Below are 19,868 nucleotides of genomic sequence, written 5' to 3' on the forward strand. Positions count from 1 at the left end.
TAAAGTATTGATATTTCTTGTACTCTACGTGCCAGTTACTCCAAGGAGGAAAGTATGGGGGTCATACTGTGTCATATGTGACCCACAGTAGTGGGCACCTTGACCTCAGAAGCCTTGCCTAGTATACAACACTGGAGTACAAGAGCAGAAAGGATCATTGACACAGAGGAAACTGATGGGGGTAGGAGGGTGGGAAGGGGTCCAGATAGGACTCCAGTTCCAGCAGGTCTCCTGGATGTTGGGTTCCAAAAAGAGTGGCAGCACTAATTCTCCTTGAGGAGATTTGGAAATGATTGCATGAGACGTGGCTATATAGTGATTCGGGACTTTGGGGACTTTGAGGGTCTGCAGCTTGGAGCTAGACCCAGCCAGTTGTCTGATGACTTGTGATAAGAACCTGAATCCTTATCTCAGTCCACCACCGTAGAGTGGGGGTGGTGAAGCTGTTGTACTCTGCCTGGTCCCTTCTGGGACAGTTAGGAGAAATGCTATCTGATAGGACTCCAAAGGTCACAAGGCAAAGGGACACAATCATCCAGGATGAACTCTGGCCTTGGAGGAAGTGGGCTTTCTTTGCATTGCTAACAGGTTATTGTTCAGTTTACAGACAGCTTTGGGTACTTTAGAGTAGCTCTAGCGGGGTTAGGGCAGATCAAGGACAGATGTCTGATGGCATGACCTTTACAGGACATAGTTTCTTGAATTTTTGAGGTTAGGAGTCATGAGCTAATCTTGAGAAACAGCTCCTTCTACGAACTCTTGCAGACCTTTTATGACCACCTTAAAGGTGACGTTCTCATTCCAGAAACTAAAGTTCTCTCAAATGGAATCTGAGTGTGATATGCCATGAATTTCCCTTAGTTCCACTTTAGGAGGATTATTATTTCAAATAAGTTACTTAATTATCTAGGGTCTTGTTTCCCCATTCAGAAAATGAAGGGTTTTTTTTTTTGCAGTGAGATCTCTCAGATAAATTTGCCTATTATAAAAATTGGGTTTTAGTCAGCATTAGGCAGTGACTGCTCTCACAGAAGATCTGTAGATTTTTTTAATTGCTCATATTTGAAGCGCCAAAGTATACTTTCAGAAACTGACAAGAGCCAGAAAAGGCAATTAGGAGCATATGTATTTGTTTTTGACTTCTTTTCTAAATTTCCAAATCTCTTCAAACATTAAAATCATAATGTATAAAAAAATGCAATAACAAAACAATTTTCTTCTCAAAAGAAACAATAAAAATAACGTTAAAATATTATTAATATCATTTATTTTATCTGAGTCATATGTCTTATCCAACATTCCAAACATTCCACAAGATATTCTACTACAGGTAATTGTAGAGCAATGACCAATGTGCTTGGAAATGAAACTGATTAACTGTTTCGTTAGAGTCATTGATTCATTTCGTAGAACAGGACCGTTCTTAGTTTTAGTCTGCTTTTTAGTTGGTTGATAGTATTGTAATTATAAATGCAATCTTTGGAGCAATACTGTCTGATATTGACAAGGGAGTATCAATAAACATTATGTCATTTAGTAATTCAGCTTTACGTCCTTGATAGATTGATCTCTCAAATCAGAGGAAAAATCACGATAAAAGGTAGGGGGTGAATTATTAATATATGAAGGTGTTGGAAAAATAGCATTCAAGATAGTTATTGTGTCTTAGAAAGTAAAAAGAAACACTCAAAACTTGACACCTCTTTCTTATCTTTTTATAAGGAGACATAGGATGCTACTAGACCATTTTAAGATCACCTCTTGTTTTTGGAACCAGTTTGCTGCTTACATTTGATGAAGTTTGTGTCAGACAGTGTATTGACTTCAAGTCATGTTTTCTTGTTATTTCATGACTGAGTCTTGCCAAAGTTATGGTGAGACCTGTTTCTTTCTGTCCCTTCTACAAGGTGATTTGGTAGACACAGATTGTCTGCCTTGAGGTAGAATTGATTTATAGATAGTCCTTGTTATTGAAGGATAAGTGGTGTGGGAAAAAAGACCATTTAAAGTAAATCCACATAAAAATTGATCAAAATTTCACAATATGTGGGATTTGGGGAAAGTTTGATTGGGACATTATCTTGGTAAAGTGAAATGTATATTATTAGTTTGTTTTACCTAATATATAACAGAATTTAGGTTATAATTTCACTTAACAATTTGAATCTCAAAAAGAGTGACTGAAATGTTGAGTCTTTTTTTTTTTTTTTGGAGAGTGCATACATTTTAAGACAACATTGTATAATAAAACAATGTGATAGGCTTCATTCCATATTTGACTTTCATAGTAGTTTTAAAAGATTTTTTAAAAGAATATTCAAATGCTTCATTCACTTTCTCAAGAAACTCCTTTGATATTAGAACTGTTCTCTGATGAAACACCCATCTACTTGTCCTTCTGGTCAATATTCTTTTCTTCTGCTGTGAGTGGGTCCCACTTTCTTAGCTCTTTGCCTGGCAGTACATTGTATACAAAGGAAAAGGTTTCAAGCACTCTTCCATCTCTCATCTTTCCTCAGATTAGGATTCCTCTCTGCAGGCAGTATGTGTTTTTCTGATGCTGACACTCAGCCTTCAGTTGGCAAGATGAAGGAGACAGTCCCTGGTGTTAAGCAGAGAGAGCTGAAAATGGGCAGATAATCAGTGAATGGTTTCCTATTATACTGATTTTTGCCATCTCATAGCTGCAAAGAATCAGCAATGAACCCTTATGTAACTTATATTGAGAGAACTTGTTAACATAAAAAAAAAAACAACTTACCCTCTCAAAAGAGTCCAAAATTGGGTTAGCAATATTATACTTTATTGTTTCTTTTGAGAAGATATTTGTTTTGTTATTGCAGTTTTTCATAAATTATGATTTTAATGTTTGAAGAGGCTTGGAAATTAGAAAAGAAACCAAAAATAAATACACATGCTTCTAATTGCCTCTTCTGGCTCTTGTCAGTTTCTGAAAGTATAATTTGGCACCTAACAAGTGTCTGCTCATGAAATTTATCACACGTCCCCATTAAATTCTGTAATGGTGCATGAAACTTAATAGTTTTTCATGTATCCTGACTGTGTAAGTAATTGGCAGCCGGTTATATATTTCAAATTATAGATGAAAAATTATTCAGCTTCTTCACAAATTAGATTCTGAATTGTTATTATTTTCTTGCTGGATCTTGTGGCGTGACACACACACCACAAGAAGATATGTGGTTGGTTAGCAGTGGTGCCAAAATGGGCTGCTCTGGACTGCAGCCTGTGACTGAAGTTCATCCATTCAGACTGATCTCAACTATAGTGGAAGGTGATATTTAAATGATGTGCTTCATAAATTCAACGAAGAAAATTACTGGAGAATGATTGTACCTGAAACCACAACATGGAAAAACCATATCATTAATTATAAACACACATAATCATAAGCACACACAGCCATCCCTCATATTCATCACTGTTCACTCACACCAACCCTCATTTTATTAAAGGTCTATTCTTGCAATGATCACATGGTATATAATTGCGTTCACATTTCTGTTCCTTCCACTACTGTTTGTGTTTCTTGAGGGTGTGGGTCATGTCTCAAGCTCTGGGTCCCTAGCATCTAAGATAGTGTCTGACACATAGTGGGCTGAATGATAATTAAATGCAGATATAATGATTAGCAACTTCTTACTATTTTAGGATCCTCTTGGCTCTTTTGGTTAATGACAATGATTTTGACCTGGTTCTGTTTAGAGCCTAGTATTTGTTCCATTATCCTGCTTTTTGATGTGTTCTAATCATCTTTAGCATCCTGTTCTGGTTTGAAAACATTGTCTTTTTAAAGAACATGGGAAACATGTATCATCGATGGCTTAAATATGCATACATATATAAAATAGCAAAAAGACCCAGAATCTCTTTTTTTGCCTTTTTATTGAATTTATTGGAGTGATACTCCTATCAGTAGTTGTGTCGTCTCAGACTGGTCAGGACGAGATGGAAAGAACGGACACCTACTTTCAGTGTATAAATATTTGTACTGTTTGAGCTTTAATCTTGTCCATATAATGCATCTTCAAATAAAAACAAATATTCTTTTAAGGAGAAAAAGAATCACACATGAAAGTTTCTAGTAAGTAATCAGACATTATCTCCATTTTTCCTGACTTAGGGGTCCAACATTACTGACACTTGCACTGAAATGCTGATGTGTGGAGTCTTACTGAAAATTTCTTCTGGAAACATTCAAGAACGGGTGTTTTTTCTTTTTGATAATCTTTTGGTGTATTGCAAAAGAAAACACAGGTAAGAGGATAAACAGGTAACACTTCAGAAATTGTTTATCCATCTCATAGGCTCAACCTTCTCCTCTGTGGTCCTGGGAACTCACAATCTCATGGTTACAGAAACTTCCACATACTCAGCCTATGCTGACTGTTCTCTTCACTTGTTTATAAAACCTAACTGAAATGTGACTACCATTGGATGACACTACTTCCCCAGGAGCCTTCTAGAGGAAAGATTTTTATTGTTGTTGTTTCTAACTCCCCGACCTCAGACCCTGTAGGACAAGTAGGTGTGTCTTCCTTGTTTCCTAATGCTGCTTCCCAACCTCTTCTCCTCTTCCTTTAAGAATTCCAGCACATGTGAAGTTCATGCCATCAGCCCTTCCTATCTAGTAGTTTTCTTGGTTTATTTACTTTTAACACTTCGTATCTCCTTGCCACACACGAATTCAGTGATTGCTTTAGCTCTTGTACCACTTTCTTGTGTTTTCTTGGTCACCATTTTGCTGTGTTCAAAACTCCTGTGAATGATCCATTCAGTATTTGGACCTGAAAGCCTGCAGGTTCTTCACCTGCAGCAATATTCTACTTCATTATACCTGAGCCACCTGTCCTGTGGGCATCCCTTTACTTTGTCAACACTAACAGTTATAAAAATGGAAAGCTTGATGGCAAGCATTCCACTCTGCTCCATCAAGCTGCTCATGTCAGTCACCATTGACCTCTAAGGAAGTGATCACTTTTCTGCTCTGTAAGGTTTCATTTGTTTTTCTCAGCAGCATTTAGCTTAGTTGAGCACGTCTTCCTTCTTAAAACACTTTCATGTCTTTATTTTTGTAAAAAATACGGAGCATAAATTGTGGAGCAGTAAATGGGACCAGTTAGGAGGCAGCCACTAGCACTCAGGGAGGAGATGGTAGTGCACTGAATGGACTAGGGTAGATAGAAAGATGTGGAAAGATTTTTGTATGTTTTAAATGCAGAATCAGCCTGGCTGAAGTGGCTCAGTTGAGTGTCGACTTATGAACCAGGAGGTCACAGTTTGATTCCCAGTCAGGGCACATTCCCAGTCAGGTTGCAGGCTCCATCCTTCCTGTGGGATGTGCAGGAGGCAGCTGATTAGTGATTCTCTCTCATCATTGCTGTTTCTATTTTTCTCTTTCTCTCCCTTCCTCTCTAAAGTCAATACAAATATATTTAAAACATAAAATAATATAAATGCAGAATCAAGAAGATTTTCTAATGGATTGATGTGGGAGGATGAGGGAAAGATAGGACCCAAGGCTAACTCTTAGGTTTTAGAATCAAGGAAACAAATGGATGGGGAAACTGGAGAGGAGCAGTTTTAGGAGAGGACATCAATAATTAATTTTAATTTTAAAAAATGTAATTAATTTTTTTTCAATTATGGTTTACACTTCATATTATCTTATATTGGTTTCAGGTGTACAGCATAGTGGTTAGACAGTCAGATACTTTACAAAGTGTTCTCCCTGATATTTCCAGAACCCAGCTGGCACCATACGTAGTTATTGCAGTATTATTGACTGTATTCTCTATGCTGTACGTTACATCCCCATGAGGAAATAGAGAATACGATTTCTTCCATGGTGCATTGTCTGTTTCTCCTTCCTGGTTGCTCTTCCCTCCAAGGTTTGTGTGGCCAGGTTCTTTATATCTTTTAGATCTCATTTAAATATCACATCCTCAGAAATATCTTCCCTGACCACCCCGTCCAAGGCAGCCTCCCAGCCACTCTGTCAATATCTGGAAAATGCACGCTGAAATTTTCTCCATTATTTATTTGCTTATTTTCTGCTACCTTTACAAGATGTGACTGCAAGGGCCATGAGAACAAGGGTCTTGCTGCTTTTTCATTGCTATTTCCCCGGAGACTGAAGCAGATCTGCCATGTAATAGCTACTCGAGAAGTATTTGTTGAATAAATGAATAAACAATTGAATGAAACCCAATCAAAGTTATTGATGTAATTGTTGTTTGTTTTAAAGCATAGATACAATTTTTTTTTTCTTCAGAAGGTACTTGTTTGATAGGATGTTTTCTTGAACTTTTGGGGGAAATTTTTGCAGGTGGATTAAGCAAAATAGTAAAATGCACTTTATTGAAAAATTTCCTGAGCCTTTATATGCTTTTCTTAACTGTATCTAGGAAACATTTGTTTGATGAAGTGATACCATGCACCTTGATGAAAGGGACCAGGTTAGGATTAGAGCCAAAAGATAATTAAATTGTTGTCAGCTTTGCCTCAGTAAACTTTTAAATACTTGCCCTTTCCCAGTATGAAAACGGACCTGTTATTTTTTCTAGTATGCTCTTCTAAATTCTTTGCCTTTGGTAGAAAGATTGAGATTAATAGAAATAGGCTTTATGAAGATGTAGGCTGTTAATTTTACTTGTGTGTAACTCATTAAAAATTGTAATGTGATTCAAGTTGTTTAGGTGTAATTATTTTTTCCAGCTTTATTGAGGTATAATTGAGAAATAAAATTGTAAGATTTTTAGAGTTTATAATATAATTTGATATACATAATATGTTATGAAAACATTTCCCCACTGAGTTAATTAACACATTTGTGTAGGTGAAGTTATTAAAGTCATTCACTTGAGAATGATATCTTTTTAAAATTACAGTTGATCATTCATATATATATATATATATATATATATATATATATATATATATATTCCTGCCTTTAAGTTAAAAGCTTTTGCAAATGAAGACTGTACCAATAATGATATTATTTATGGTCTCATGGACTTAATATTTAAATAAATTAAACAAGACAGGCTTTATAAAATTAAGATCTTGTGGTTTAGCAAATACCCTGAATGTATGTGTAGCATGGACAAAATATATAGGGATTAGAAATGGAAATCACTAAATAAATCTGTGTGTCCATCTCTTCCTGAATGATAGTGATGTGAATCCACCATCTGTTTCCTTCGTTTTAGAATACTTCACTTCCTTTACCTTGCACTGTCTAAGCTCTAATGATCCTTCAGAAAGTATGAGTAAACTGGACCTTTTCCAAACTTCCATAATGTTGTAATTGCAAGAACCGGGGACCTGATGAATTTATTTTAATTTTAGAATTACATTCATTAAAAACAAGAGTGCTAATTAGGCATCCCAGCTGTCCATATTTCTAACACTATTAATCTTAGAAGAAACTAGTATTGAAAAAGAATGAGTTATGTAATATTTGATACTTATAACATAACTACCGACTACTGGTTTGGCTTTTTATGAGCTTTGTATATCAGATGGTATTATCATGGATTTAGTTGCTGCAACTTATGTTTTATAGAATATACTTTTTAAACTATATATCTGTGTGTAGCAATAGTTTATTCATCTTAACTGCTGCATAATAGTCTATTGGTTGAATATAATACAATTTAATTAATAGTTTATTCATTCTCCTGTCCATGGACTTGGGTTCTTTCCAGTTTTTCTGTTATTGTGAACATTCCTGTACATGCATCCGGTGTCCATTGAAACACATAATTAGGAAGAAAATCATAGACTCAAGATATGCAAATACTCAACATTACAATATAGAGTAAAATAATTTTCAAACCATGGATTTTTTTAATCTTTAGCATTCAATAGAGCCACTTTCTGAAGGGACCAAAGATCTATTTGATCGAAGTATTACTGTATTGATCAGACACTGACTAGAATTTCATATTCACTGTTATCATCTACAGGTCAAGAGAATATAAAAAGCCTGTACAGGGTTAAGAGCAGGATCACAAAGGAAATTAATACTTTAAAAATAGGACCCAATGATAGATTCCATGCCTGTGACTAAAACTGTCATCAAGGATATTAAGCATTTCAAAATATAATTGGTTTTAAGTGTGATGTATCAACTTATAAGAAATCCTTTTTTGCAACACACCAGGATACGATTTTCTACCTGAGAGAATATGCAGTTACCTGCATATTAGTTGGCTCTGCATTCTTTACCTTTGGCCTCCAGTGATGGCAACTTTCATAGCTACTTGGTTTGAATTCCTAATTATAGTATATATTTAGGCTTATTAACGAAGAGCATTTAGAGGTTGCTTTCAGAATGAACGTAAGAGTGCCAGATCCTGAAGGCCTGGGGCCAACAGATTGTCAGTCAGCTGAATTGGTCAATTTTGTTAGTTTTCTTTATTAGTGATGAAGGACTAATGAGGGTTTAGACCAGCCGTGGGCAAACTACGGCCCGCGGGCCGGATCCGGCCCATTTGAAATAAATAAAACTAAAACAAAACAAAACACCGTACCCTTTTATGTAATGATGTTTACTTTGAATTTATATTAGTTCACACAAACACTCCATCCATGCTTTTGTTCCAGCCCTCCTGTCCAGTTTAAGAACCCATTGTGGCCCTCGAGTCAAAAAGTTTGCCCACCCCTGGTTTAGACGGATAAGTAGGGATATATACTGTTTCCAAAGAAGGAAGTCAGGGACTGTGAAGATACCTTGTGTCACCTCCCTGTACCCACCCCTTCCACTCTATGGCAGGTATCTACCAAGGAGAAGAGGAGAGAGAACACTGCTGTTGGTATACAGTTACAGCTTAACTTTTGCTAGGTGTAACTGTATTATACAGTAAATGAATAGTTATTTCAGCATACTAAATTGTTAGGCAGACTTGTGTCAGTAAGTCAACTTGAATAGTCCAGGTCAATTGAAATCTCTTGATTGATTAGGTATTCTTTAATCCTCTTGAATCATTCCTTACAATCTTTCCTTTTAAATTTAATGGAAAAGACTTCGTTTTTAAAGCAATCTGTTGTGAATGTTCGGTGATTGAACTATAAACATACATAATGACCTAATTGATTATTTCACATGTTCATCTGGAACCTGTAAACCTGAATTTTCTTACTTTGTGTTACATACTTTTGAAGATTAAAAACCAGTACTGGACCCACTATCTGCAACATTTTGGAATGTTTTGGACTATTTTGAAAATAAATATGATGTTTATGAAGGATTGTAAATGTATTGAGAGACTTATTCAACAAGTATACAGTTATCTATATATATAAAAGTAGATTTGCAAATTGCCCCTTTGGGATTTCTACCAGGAGACCAGGAGTTTGATCGCTTGCTATGACATGTGCTGACCACCAGAGGGTAGTGCGGAATGAAGGAAGGCCCCGGCGGCAGCCAGAAGGCCCTGATTGGCCCTGATCACCGCAGGCTTAGCGATCCTACCCGTGCATGAATTTTGTGCACTGGGCCTCTAGTCATCTCATAAAAACAATATAGGGAAAATATTTTTAGCTGGATAATGCTTAAGAACCTCCAGCAGAGTCAATTTATTTGCAGAGGAGTCATAAGAACTAACTGAATTTTACCAGGGATTGGAAAAATGGGAATTACCAGCTATTTACTGAAAAATGAGGTGAAAGAAAGAAAATGAAATTTCAACCAACTATTAGTGTCTGTTAGCGTGTGATTAGGTATCTTTGACGTCCTATATTGAGCTTTACCCTACCACCTATATATTGTCTTGAGCCCAGAGCTTTAGTTTATTAAAAAAAACCTGGAAGTCACATTTCATAATGCACCAGTGCTATTATGAATAGGAGAACACAAGTAAAAATACCATCAAATACTAACATTTGATGTCGTTGAGTCTCTCTTTTACAAAGATTTGGTTAAATTATATTGCATCAACATTGTCTTGCATTAAGTAGGGTAATAATGATTTTGCGATTTCATTCTTTTATAAGACGATTGAAGAATAGCAAGACATCTACAGATGGACATCGGTACCTTTTTCGTGGCCGGATCAATACAGAGGTGATGGAAGTGGAGAATGTGGATGATGGTACAGGTAAGTGATTAGTAGATTTAAAAATCAAAGGCCAATGGTAAACTCCCTCATAAGACAGACTTCTCACTTGAATAATTCCTGCGCAGTGCATTAGAGCTTAGAAATACTTTATTAGATAGAGCAGTCAGAGGAAAAAGGCTAAAGGAAGGGGAGGACTATTGTAAAAAAAAATTATTTTTGGCTGAAGCACACTAACATTAAACATAGATATAAAGAAATAGCTAAGTAGGAATGTTATAGACATAGTTCCTAGTCTAGTGAGTGTGGGTGCAGAAATATTTAATGGATGAATTGATTTTCTTTAAGTGATCTTATGTGTTATAAGTATATATGTGACATTGTGTTCCTATAATATAGTTAATGTAGAATATAGCAAACCTTAGATTTATTTTGGTATATAACTGTTATTAATATAAACAGGTTATCAATTTGCTTGTACAGGAAAGTTGTGGATGGAGGTGGTTTGTGTAATGTTAAGTTCTTTATCTCACAAAGATAGTAAACTTTTGCTCTGTACATTTGAAGGTATGGACTTTCATAAGTAAGTTAATGCAATTATGATCAGTCCCAAACATTATATAAAATGAAGTTAAAGTAAATTAATTATTTACTATTTGAAAAAAAATTTATCTCTAATATGAATGCTTAGTAAATTGAATCACTCTTTTTCCAAATATTTTAATTAGAATTTCAAAGGTATGCTCCTAAGAGAAAAAACAAAATAATATAAAATATATTAATTGTTGATAAATGACTTTTATTCCCATATAGAGAAATGTCTTTATAATATTCAATCTAAACATGGGATTGGGGTACAGATTAGCTTCCCCCTCCCACATACCTTTGTTGTCCTCCCTGGGTCTCAGAAGGGAGAAGAATGTATAATCTGTTAGGAACACAGGGTTTTTTTTGTTGTTGTTTTTTATATTTTATTGATTTTTTACAGAGAGGAAGGGAGAAGGATAGAGAGTTAGAAACATCGATGAGAGAGAAACATTGATCAGCTGCCTCCTACACACCCCCTACTTGGGATGTGCCCGCAACCAAGGTACATGCCCTTGACTGGACCCGAACCTGGGACCCTTCTGTCCACAGGCCAATGCTCTATCCACTGAGCCAAACTGGCCAGGGAAGGAACACAGGTTTTCAAATGCTCACCTGTGTGCCATTTCTCTATCTTATCATTAGCATCCTAACAAATTGTCCAGTTCTTAAAAGAGTGAACTGTGGTTGCCGCAGGTAAGGGAAAAAGACATGTGATGGGCCAAGTTCGGGTGGTGCCTGAGACAGGGCACTTCCCTTGGGAGCCAAGTCATGCTGTGGAGAAGATCCTCATTGGCTGATGGTGGGATGGAGGTGCGGAGCTGTCAGTCAGCAGGAACAGGGAGAAACCCCACATTTCAAATCCCTTTCTGTGCTGCCAACTATGGTTGCAAATACTCCCGTGATCACGTGTGGGACCTAGCAGGCTCTCTTTCCATGGCAGGTGTGCACGGTAGTCTTTACAAGGTGGCAGTCACTCATTTGAAGGCTTTCTAAAGAGACCATTTAGTGGCACTTAGGAATGCTACCTGTCTAAAATGTAAACAGCTCTCTGGCTTCCGTGCTTCGGGTGGGAAGACGTGAGATAGGGGCAGGCACACCCAAGCCTCCACGCTGCCCTTCATTGGCCTTGTCTCCCCGGGGAACCTCTGCCCTGTTGCATCAGCAACTCTCTTTGTTTTCTTCCCTGTGGCTCACTTCCTTCCTTTTCTTCAGATGACGTGGTCGTCAACATTTGTACCATCTGCCCTAGAAGTCGAAGTGAATTTTGCATTGATTGCTATGGTTACTGTGCTGATGGGAAACTGGGACACTAGATAAAGACGTAATCAGCCAGGGCCTTTGGAGGGATGAGTTTACAGTGCTGTCCGCAGTGTATCTGTGCCAGATGTAGGCGAGTGAGAGCCTGTGAGGGGTAATGGATGTTAGAAATGTTCGACAATTGAGCACTGACTGCACTCGATATATAAACATTTTGTTAATTTTTTGTTTTTTGTTCTTCAACACACACATATAAAGGAAAGGTATCTTGAAGAATTCACTGGTTTTGGAACTTTTGCGAATTGAACGACTGCATTGAAATAATATTATAGATAACATTTGCTCATTCACCTTTGCTCTTTAATTTCCAGCTGACTTCCATAGCAGTGGACACATTGTGGTTAATGGATGGAAGATACATAACACAGCAAAAAATAAATGGTTTGTGTGTATGGCAAAAACACCTGAAGAGAAACACGAATGGTTAGAAGCTATTTTGAAAGAAAGAGAAAGACGAAAAAGTGGGTATATGAATTGGGCACTGCTATGCTTGGTGAATCTCTAAGTTAGCAGAAAAGCAGATAATGGGCAAAAGTTATGAGAAAGGAAGAAGGTATATAATGCTTACTTGAATTTCCTATGTGATGTAAGTTCCCCATGCTGAAATAATTTTTGAAAGCTTCCAATATTATTACTTACTAAAATAAAAGAATAACCTTATGTAGTTAGCAAAATAGTTGTATTGTGACTGGCAGTGTCTTTTAAATAGTGTCTTAGTCTGGTTGGGCTGCTATAACAAACTACCATGGGCTGGGTGGCTTATGAGCAACAGACATTTCTTTCTCACTGTTCTGGAGCCTGGGAAGGCCAAGGTCATGGCACCTGCAGAGTGTGTGTTCTGTGACAGGCCACTTCCTCATACAAGGCCTCTTGCTGTAACCTCACAAGGTGGAGGGAGTGAGAGGGATCTCTCTGGAGTCTCTTCTATAAGGGCACTAATCACATTCATGAGGGTTCCGTTCTCATGACCTAACCGCCTCCCAGAGGCCCCACCTCCTCATGCCATCTCACCAGGGATTAGATTTCCACATATGACTGTTGGGGGCACACATACATTCAGTTTACAGGAAATAGTTTCACTTGCTTTCACATTCGTTCCATTTTCTTTGCACTTTATTCTTGCCATTTCTGCAGTATCATCACAGAGTTTTCCTTTAAGAGATAAGCTTCAATAATATGCCGTGTTGTAGGGCCTCCAACAATTGTTCTCTGTATATTTAGTAGTACACTGAAAATTCCAAATACGTTAGTGTCCTAATTATAGAAGAGGGCACTTTGGATATATATTAACTTTTTAAACATGTTACAGTAGCACGGAGTATTGTGTAACATAACCCAATAAGGAGCTTGTTCACACCGGGCAGGCCTAGCTCAAATGTGCTTCATGTTTTTTTAGGGAGATCTGTGGGAGGTATTTGGTCTGGCAATATTCAGTTGTTTGCAAGTAACCATGTTTCTGTGATTCAGCTGGGAAATAGAAATGCTTATATAACTGCTAGTTTCTTTATCAAATAATCAATAAGAAACATGACTGTGTATTCTTTCCCTAGACGTCTAGGAATAAAACATCTCATTGGTGATAAAATTTTAGAACATGAAGAGCCCTTTCCATCTTCAGATATTTTTCCTTGGAGATGTATAAATTTTCTACCTTGATTAAAATATCCATAGTACACAGTTGTGCTAAGAATTTCCAAAGCATTTTCAAATACTTACTCCTTTGATTGGTGTTGGAGGAAGAACCAGATGGTAATTTTTAAGACAAAAATTTTGAATGCATAATGGACTCCTAAGTTTTGTTAAATCTAGCAGTTTACTCAAATATAGCATATTATTTTAAAATAAATTGAAATTTTCATCAAGTTAAAGATTTATTTTTCAGAATGACTATGTATGTAGATATGCCCAACCCCTCCCACCCCCCCCTCACCCCCCCAAAAAAAAGTGGAGGGGGGGAGAAAGAAAGAAAGAAATCTGTATGTTAATAGGCTCAATGCTTTTTAAAATATATTTTTATTGATTTCAGAGAGGGAGAGGGAGAAAGAGATAGAAACATCAATGATGGGAAATTTCCATTAATTGGTTGCCTCCTGCATGTCCCCCACTGGACACTGAGCCAGAAAGCAGGGCATGTGCCCTGACCGGAACTCGAACCATGACCTCCTGGTTCATAGGTTGACCTTCAGCCACTGAGCAGACCAGCCAGACAATAGGTTCAATTGTTAATGGGTTATTCACTATTACAAATGTTAGTACGAAATGGCTCCTGCCATTGTAAAAAATAAAATGTTAGTACGAAATTCTGTAGCTAGAAGACTAAAATAATTCAAGTAATTCCTCTGCAACAATTCTTCATGAAAGTCCCACTGATTAAATGTCAGTGTTCCTAGGATTCTGCTTTGGCACTGGTCTCCTCTAAACTAGATTCCTTGCCTGGGTCATCTATTCCCACCAGATCAGCTTCCACTCTACATTGCCAAGTTCTCAGTCTTTATGTCTAGCCTTGTCTGCTCTCCTGAGCTTCATACTTACGCATTCCACTGACCCCTTGGCTCCCCTTGAATGTCCAAGGTCAACCTGGTCTGTGCTGGGCTCCTCCTGACCTGAAACCCTTGCCCACTATGCTTCCCACTTCCTTTCAGTTGTCATGTCAAAAGTCTGGAAGGCATCCTGATTTTCTTCTCTTGACTTCACACGTACAATTAACCTGGTGGTGTGTCCTCCCAATACCACCTCCTAGCTATTTCTCAACTCTGTTCCTATTATTGTCTGTAGGGACTCAAACTTGCATTTCCATCCTAATGATCTCCCTCTTTCTAAACCCTCCCCCTTTCAGCTTGCCCTCTGAGCTTAGTTTCCAAAGCAACAGAACTTCCTTTCCTGCTCTACCCTGCCTTCTCCCCCTCTGATTGAAACAGATGTTTCCCCAGTACCTAAGGGATGAAGGACCTTGAACTGCAGTTGAGCAAGGACTCTGCCTAATCCACCAGCGCATCTCCTGTGCTCTCACCTAAACCCAGTGCTCCCTGTCTGTGCTGCTTCACCTCGGTTAGCTCTCATGGCTCTTTTCTCTCTCTGCAAATCCTGTTCATACCTCTGCATTCACACAGGCCCTTCTGTGAAGCCTTTCTGAAAATTTCTCAGATAAGGGATCTACTCTGAGTGGGTCCCTGTTGTATCAGAATTTTTCCTCTTAGGCTGTCTCTGGGATCACCCTGTCCAGTTGTTCTGATGGAATCCTGACAAAGGGGTCCACAGAGTCTGAGATACAGCTATTCTTCCTTCACTGGCCAAACCATGCACCTTTGAGGCAGAGCTTGCACAAAGGTGCCAGATCACCTTGGGCATCTTACCTCCACTATCTCCCTGTATCTCATGAGCTTCCTGAACACCAGGCCTCTGTAGTACAGAGCTCTGTACCCACAGCCCCAGCACATGGCAGACATGCAATAAAAGGTTGTTTAATAAAGGCATGAGTGAATGGACTTTTTCAGTTACCTTTGTTTCATGTTTGATAGGTTTAAAATTAGGAATGGAACAAGACACCTGGGTAATGATCTCTGAACAGGGTGAGAAACTCTACAAAATGATGTGCAAACAAGGAAATCTGATCAAAGACAGAAAAAGAAAACTGACTACGTTCCCTAAATGCTTTCTTGGAAGGTAGGGTTGGTGGTCTGGGTGCATATATATATTTTCATTATCTCATGTGTTAATTTTCTTTATTTGTTTTTCTTTAAAAAATATTCTCCTAAGCATTTTGAATATTTCTTTATTATCAACATTTTCTGGCCTATAGTGGGATGAGGGAATGGATGTAGAGCTGGAAACCATGAAAATGTAAGGCATTTATTCATTCATTCATGACTTCAGTAATTTCTGATATACTATGAGGCTGTGCATGTAGAGGCTATGTCTGCAGGTGGGTTTGCCGGTAGCAGACAGACTGGCAAGGACATGAGTACAGAGGATTCCGCTGTGGCACTGGTCTCCTCTAAACTAGATTCCTTGCCTGGGTCATCTATTCCCACCAGATCAACTTTGACTTCTACGTGGCCAAATGCTCAATCTTTATGTCTAGCCAGTGAAAGTGATAGGAAAGTCAGAGAAGGCTAGAGAACTGAAGAAACACAGTGTAAGCTACCATATATACCAAAAATATATTTAAAATATATACCAAAAATATATTTAAGATATATTAATTTTAAATATATTTTTATTGATTTCAAAGAGGGAGAGGGAGAGAGAGAGATAGAAACATCAATGATGAGAGAGAATCATTGATCAGCTGCCTCCTGCATGCCCCCCCCCCCCCCCCCCCAACTAGGGACTGAGCCCGCAACCCAGGCATATGCCCTTGACCGGAATCAAACTCAGGACCCTTCAGTCCACAGGCCGACACTCTATCCACTGAGCCAAAGTGGTGAGGGCGACTACCAGTTAATTTACTATTTTGATAGGTAGGCTCAGGATGAAGGGCAGTTGATGAAGAGTCTGAAAAAGTGGGTCATGGGAGGAGCAGGCACAGAGCAAGAGGCAGGGAAGTCGCCTGGGCGTTTAGCATGGATGGACTGTGCGTGTCCTTGGGGTGGTTGCAACAGCTGTGCCTGGGGAATCCCTGCTGGGTTAAGCAGGCAGGGCCAAGAGGAAGGGCAATGCCTCAGGTTCCTATAGGTAGGCCAGGCTCTGGGCTGGATTCTTTCTGTACGTTATTTCTAATCCTCAAATACATACTTATAGCTTATAAAGATTCAGCAACGAGGAATCAGGGAGTTTAACATGCTCAAGTTCATACAGCTAGTGGCTGTTAAAGTCAGGTCATAAAAGTAGATTGGAATAGTATTCAAAACCCAGACTTCACAGTCAGGCTCTCTCCATTCAGAGCTGGTCCTGAGATTTGGAAAAGTTAAATTTCTCTTCCTCTCTAAAAATGGAGATTATCATAGTACTAACCTGTACTACCTACCAGAATGTCTTGTTAATTAATTAGCTATGCAGACACCTTAAATCACCTCCCCCCCAACCCCCATCCTATTAGAAGAATATAGGCCAGGAGGCTGTGCTTGCAGGGAGGGCAGCATGGAGTCTCCTCTTCAGTGGGCGTGGTCCTCACCGTGGCCACGTGACTGCCAGCAGGCTAGTGTTGCAAGTGTCCCCAGTGCCCCAGCAGTTGGATCTTGTGCAAGAGAAAGAGCAAATGTGAATCCACCTTGGCTTAGTAGCTCCATATTGCAAGGAAGACGCTGTTTCTATTAACAGCCTCATGGACATAACTTCCATTGTCCCCACAGGGGCATGCCTACTGACGAGAGTCACTTCAAATTCTGGCTTTTCATTAGGTTTTATGAGTATGCATTTCAGCCACTGGGGTCATTTTTACCATAAGCCGTGCTGCCTCCTAATGCAGCCGACACCCTGCCTTCATCAAGTTTCTAGAGAAGCAGGTTCAGCAAGTTAACCCAGGGTCAAGCTTGTCCTTATTGAAGGAGACGGGTTTTGTTAAGCCTTTACCTACAAGCTCTCCTGGGACTGTGGTGCTAGTGAGATGCAATGATAGGCAAAGAATTCCCCAGAGCGCCTGATACATAGGAGACTCAGTAAATGTTAGCTATGTTAATCGTGGCCTTTGCCACACTCCCTCTTGTGTCCAGCATGACCTGCCCAGTTAGGAATTTATGGTCAAATTACCCTGTAACGTTAACTTCCATTAGATTAATTACAGCCCCCTTCTGGTCCATACTCCTGATTTGTAACAGTACTTGAATATTGTTCTTTCCCTCATTTGAATTTGACACAATGAGGAATCTGGTGACGTCAGAATGTAAAATCATGCTTTAGCTACATTCCAGCCATTTCAACGTACTTGTCAATCTTTGACATTTAATAAGTGCTCCATGTGCCAGGCAGTGGGCTGGGTTTCTGACCTTCCAGCTCATTTAATCTTGTGTCAGCACCATGTGGATGATATTATTTCTATGTTACAAGGAAAACCCTACGGTTTAGAGAACTGCATTTACTAATCCAACATCACACAGCTATTAGAAGCAGGGACGGGACCTGAATCCAGGTTGTCTTACTGTGAAGAACACAATCTTAACAGTTACACTGTATTTCACCTTCTTTTATTTCCTTTCTCTCGGGTGGTGCTTACTTAATAGAAAAATAAAAAGCACTCTATCAACTTGTTCTGCCTTAAAATGTGCTTGTTAGACTAGACATCACATTCAGAATTCCATGTTCCTTGCCTGTTTGTTCTTTAGCCATTCGTGTTGCTTTTGGTTTTGAAATAAATAGAGAAGCAATTTCTCCACATGTTTCACAGCTTTGCTTCTCTTGACCTCTGTGAAAAAGTAAAACCCTTCTAAAATATATTCATTAGTCTACATAAAGTGTCAAATGTTAGATTTTTATAACGTATGCTTGATAAAATTTTTATTGTAAAATGTCTCTGTCTTTAGTGTTCTTTTAAAGATACCACCTGGCCTTTAAAAAATTTACTACTGAGCTGGTGCTCTCTTTCCTAAGTGTTACAAAACATCACTCTTCTTATCTGCGATGCCTGGGGCTCCTCACCCCCTCCCGGATTGTGAAAGACGAGAGAGCCCTGGTCCTCTGTGGCCATTCACAGCCACAGCCTCCGTGTGTGGGAGATGGTTTTGCGCTGGAGTATTCCTTACAGATGACAATTTAGATACACCAATGAATTTACCAAATAATTTTAAAGTTTGGGGAAAGAATAGTAAAGCTATTCTGTGTCTGTTGTTGTGTATTAATTTTTTTATTGCTGCAAAACAAATTACCCCCATACCTAGTGGCTTGAAACAACACCCATTTTATTAGCTCCTAATTCTGGATGTCAAATACTGGGTTTTCTGCTCAAGGGCAAAATCAAGGTGTGGGCTGGGTAGGGCTCTTACCTTGAGACCCTGAGGAGGAATTCACTTCCAGGCTCATTCAAGTTGTTGGCAGATTCATGGGTTATAAGAATGAGGTTCCACCTCATGTTGGCTCTAGGCCAGGATGAAGCTGCCTGCATTCCCATGACATGGTCCCTCTGCCTTCAAAGGCAGCAGTGGCATCTTCCTTTTGGGCTTTTCATTTTCCTCACTTCCTCTTGGGCTACCAGTCTCTGCTTCCAAGGCCTCAAAGGGCTCAAGTGATTGGCTCAGGCCCAGTGGGTTGATTTCCATATTTTAAGGTCAGCTGACTTGGGTTGTTAATTACATATGCAGTACCCACTGGCACTACCTGCATTAGGATGTGTTTAAAAAACGAAGGGATGGGATTCTTGATAGGGGGTGGGCGGGCATCTTCAGATTCTGTCTGCCATACCAGGCACACAGTTTTGTTTTGTTTGCCCTCTTGGAATTTCTGATCCACTTGTTCTCTGTGCCTGGACCGCCACATTCAAGAGTTTACCTTTTGCAAAGTGTTCCCCCACTATTACCAGTACCCAGCTGGCACCATACATAGTTATAGCACTATTATTGACTATATTCCCGATACTTTACATCCCATGACTATGATTGTCTAACCACTATGCTATACACCTGAAACCAATATAAAATAATACTGAAAGTAAATTGTACTTGAAAAGTTTTAAAAAGGAGTTTATCTCTTATTACTCTATCTAGTTCTTATTACTCTCTCCAGTTCTCTCTAGCTATCTTTAGGATCTGTTGTATACTCTTTAGTCCAAAATTTGCCTTTATGTGGATAGTAACCTTATAATTGTTTTTCCCTTTGTGTTTATTAGAAGTCTCAACAAGTTAAATAGTTATTAAGTATAGTTTAGGGAAGTCTGAATATATGGACATCGGTTGTCTAGAAGAGTTCAGTTTAAATAACTGAGCTTTATGGATATGAAAAGTGATTGCTGAA

The 19,868-nt window shown here is 38.7% G+C and overlaps 1 protein-coding gene across 1 annotated transcript in view; it reads left to right on the top strand.

Annotated features, from left to right (window-relative positions):
- PREX2 (phosphatidylinositol-3,4,5-trisphosphate dependent Rac exchange factor 2) overlaps positions 1–19,868 on the top strand; it is a 211,328-nt gene that overhangs the window by 70,421 nt on the left and 121,039 nt on the right. Inside the window, exons 7-10 of the mRNA XM_081111000.1 lie at positions 4,145–4,278; positions 10,021–10,124; positions 12,299–12,448; positions 15,506–15,650. Coding sequence (XP_080967126.1) covers positions 4,145–4,278; positions 10,021–10,124; positions 12,299–12,448; positions 15,506–15,650 — 533 coding nt within the window. The remainder of the gene's footprint in view (positions 1–4,144; positions 4,279–10,020; positions 10,125–12,298; positions 12,449–15,505; positions 15,651–19,868) is intronic.

Source organism: Myotis nattereri (genome assembly GCF_964212035.1).
Source record: "Myotis nattereri genome assembly, chromosome: 17".
Lineage (NCBI taxonomy): Eukaryota > Metazoa > Chordata > Mammalia > Chiroptera > Vespertilionidae > Myotis > Myotis nattereri.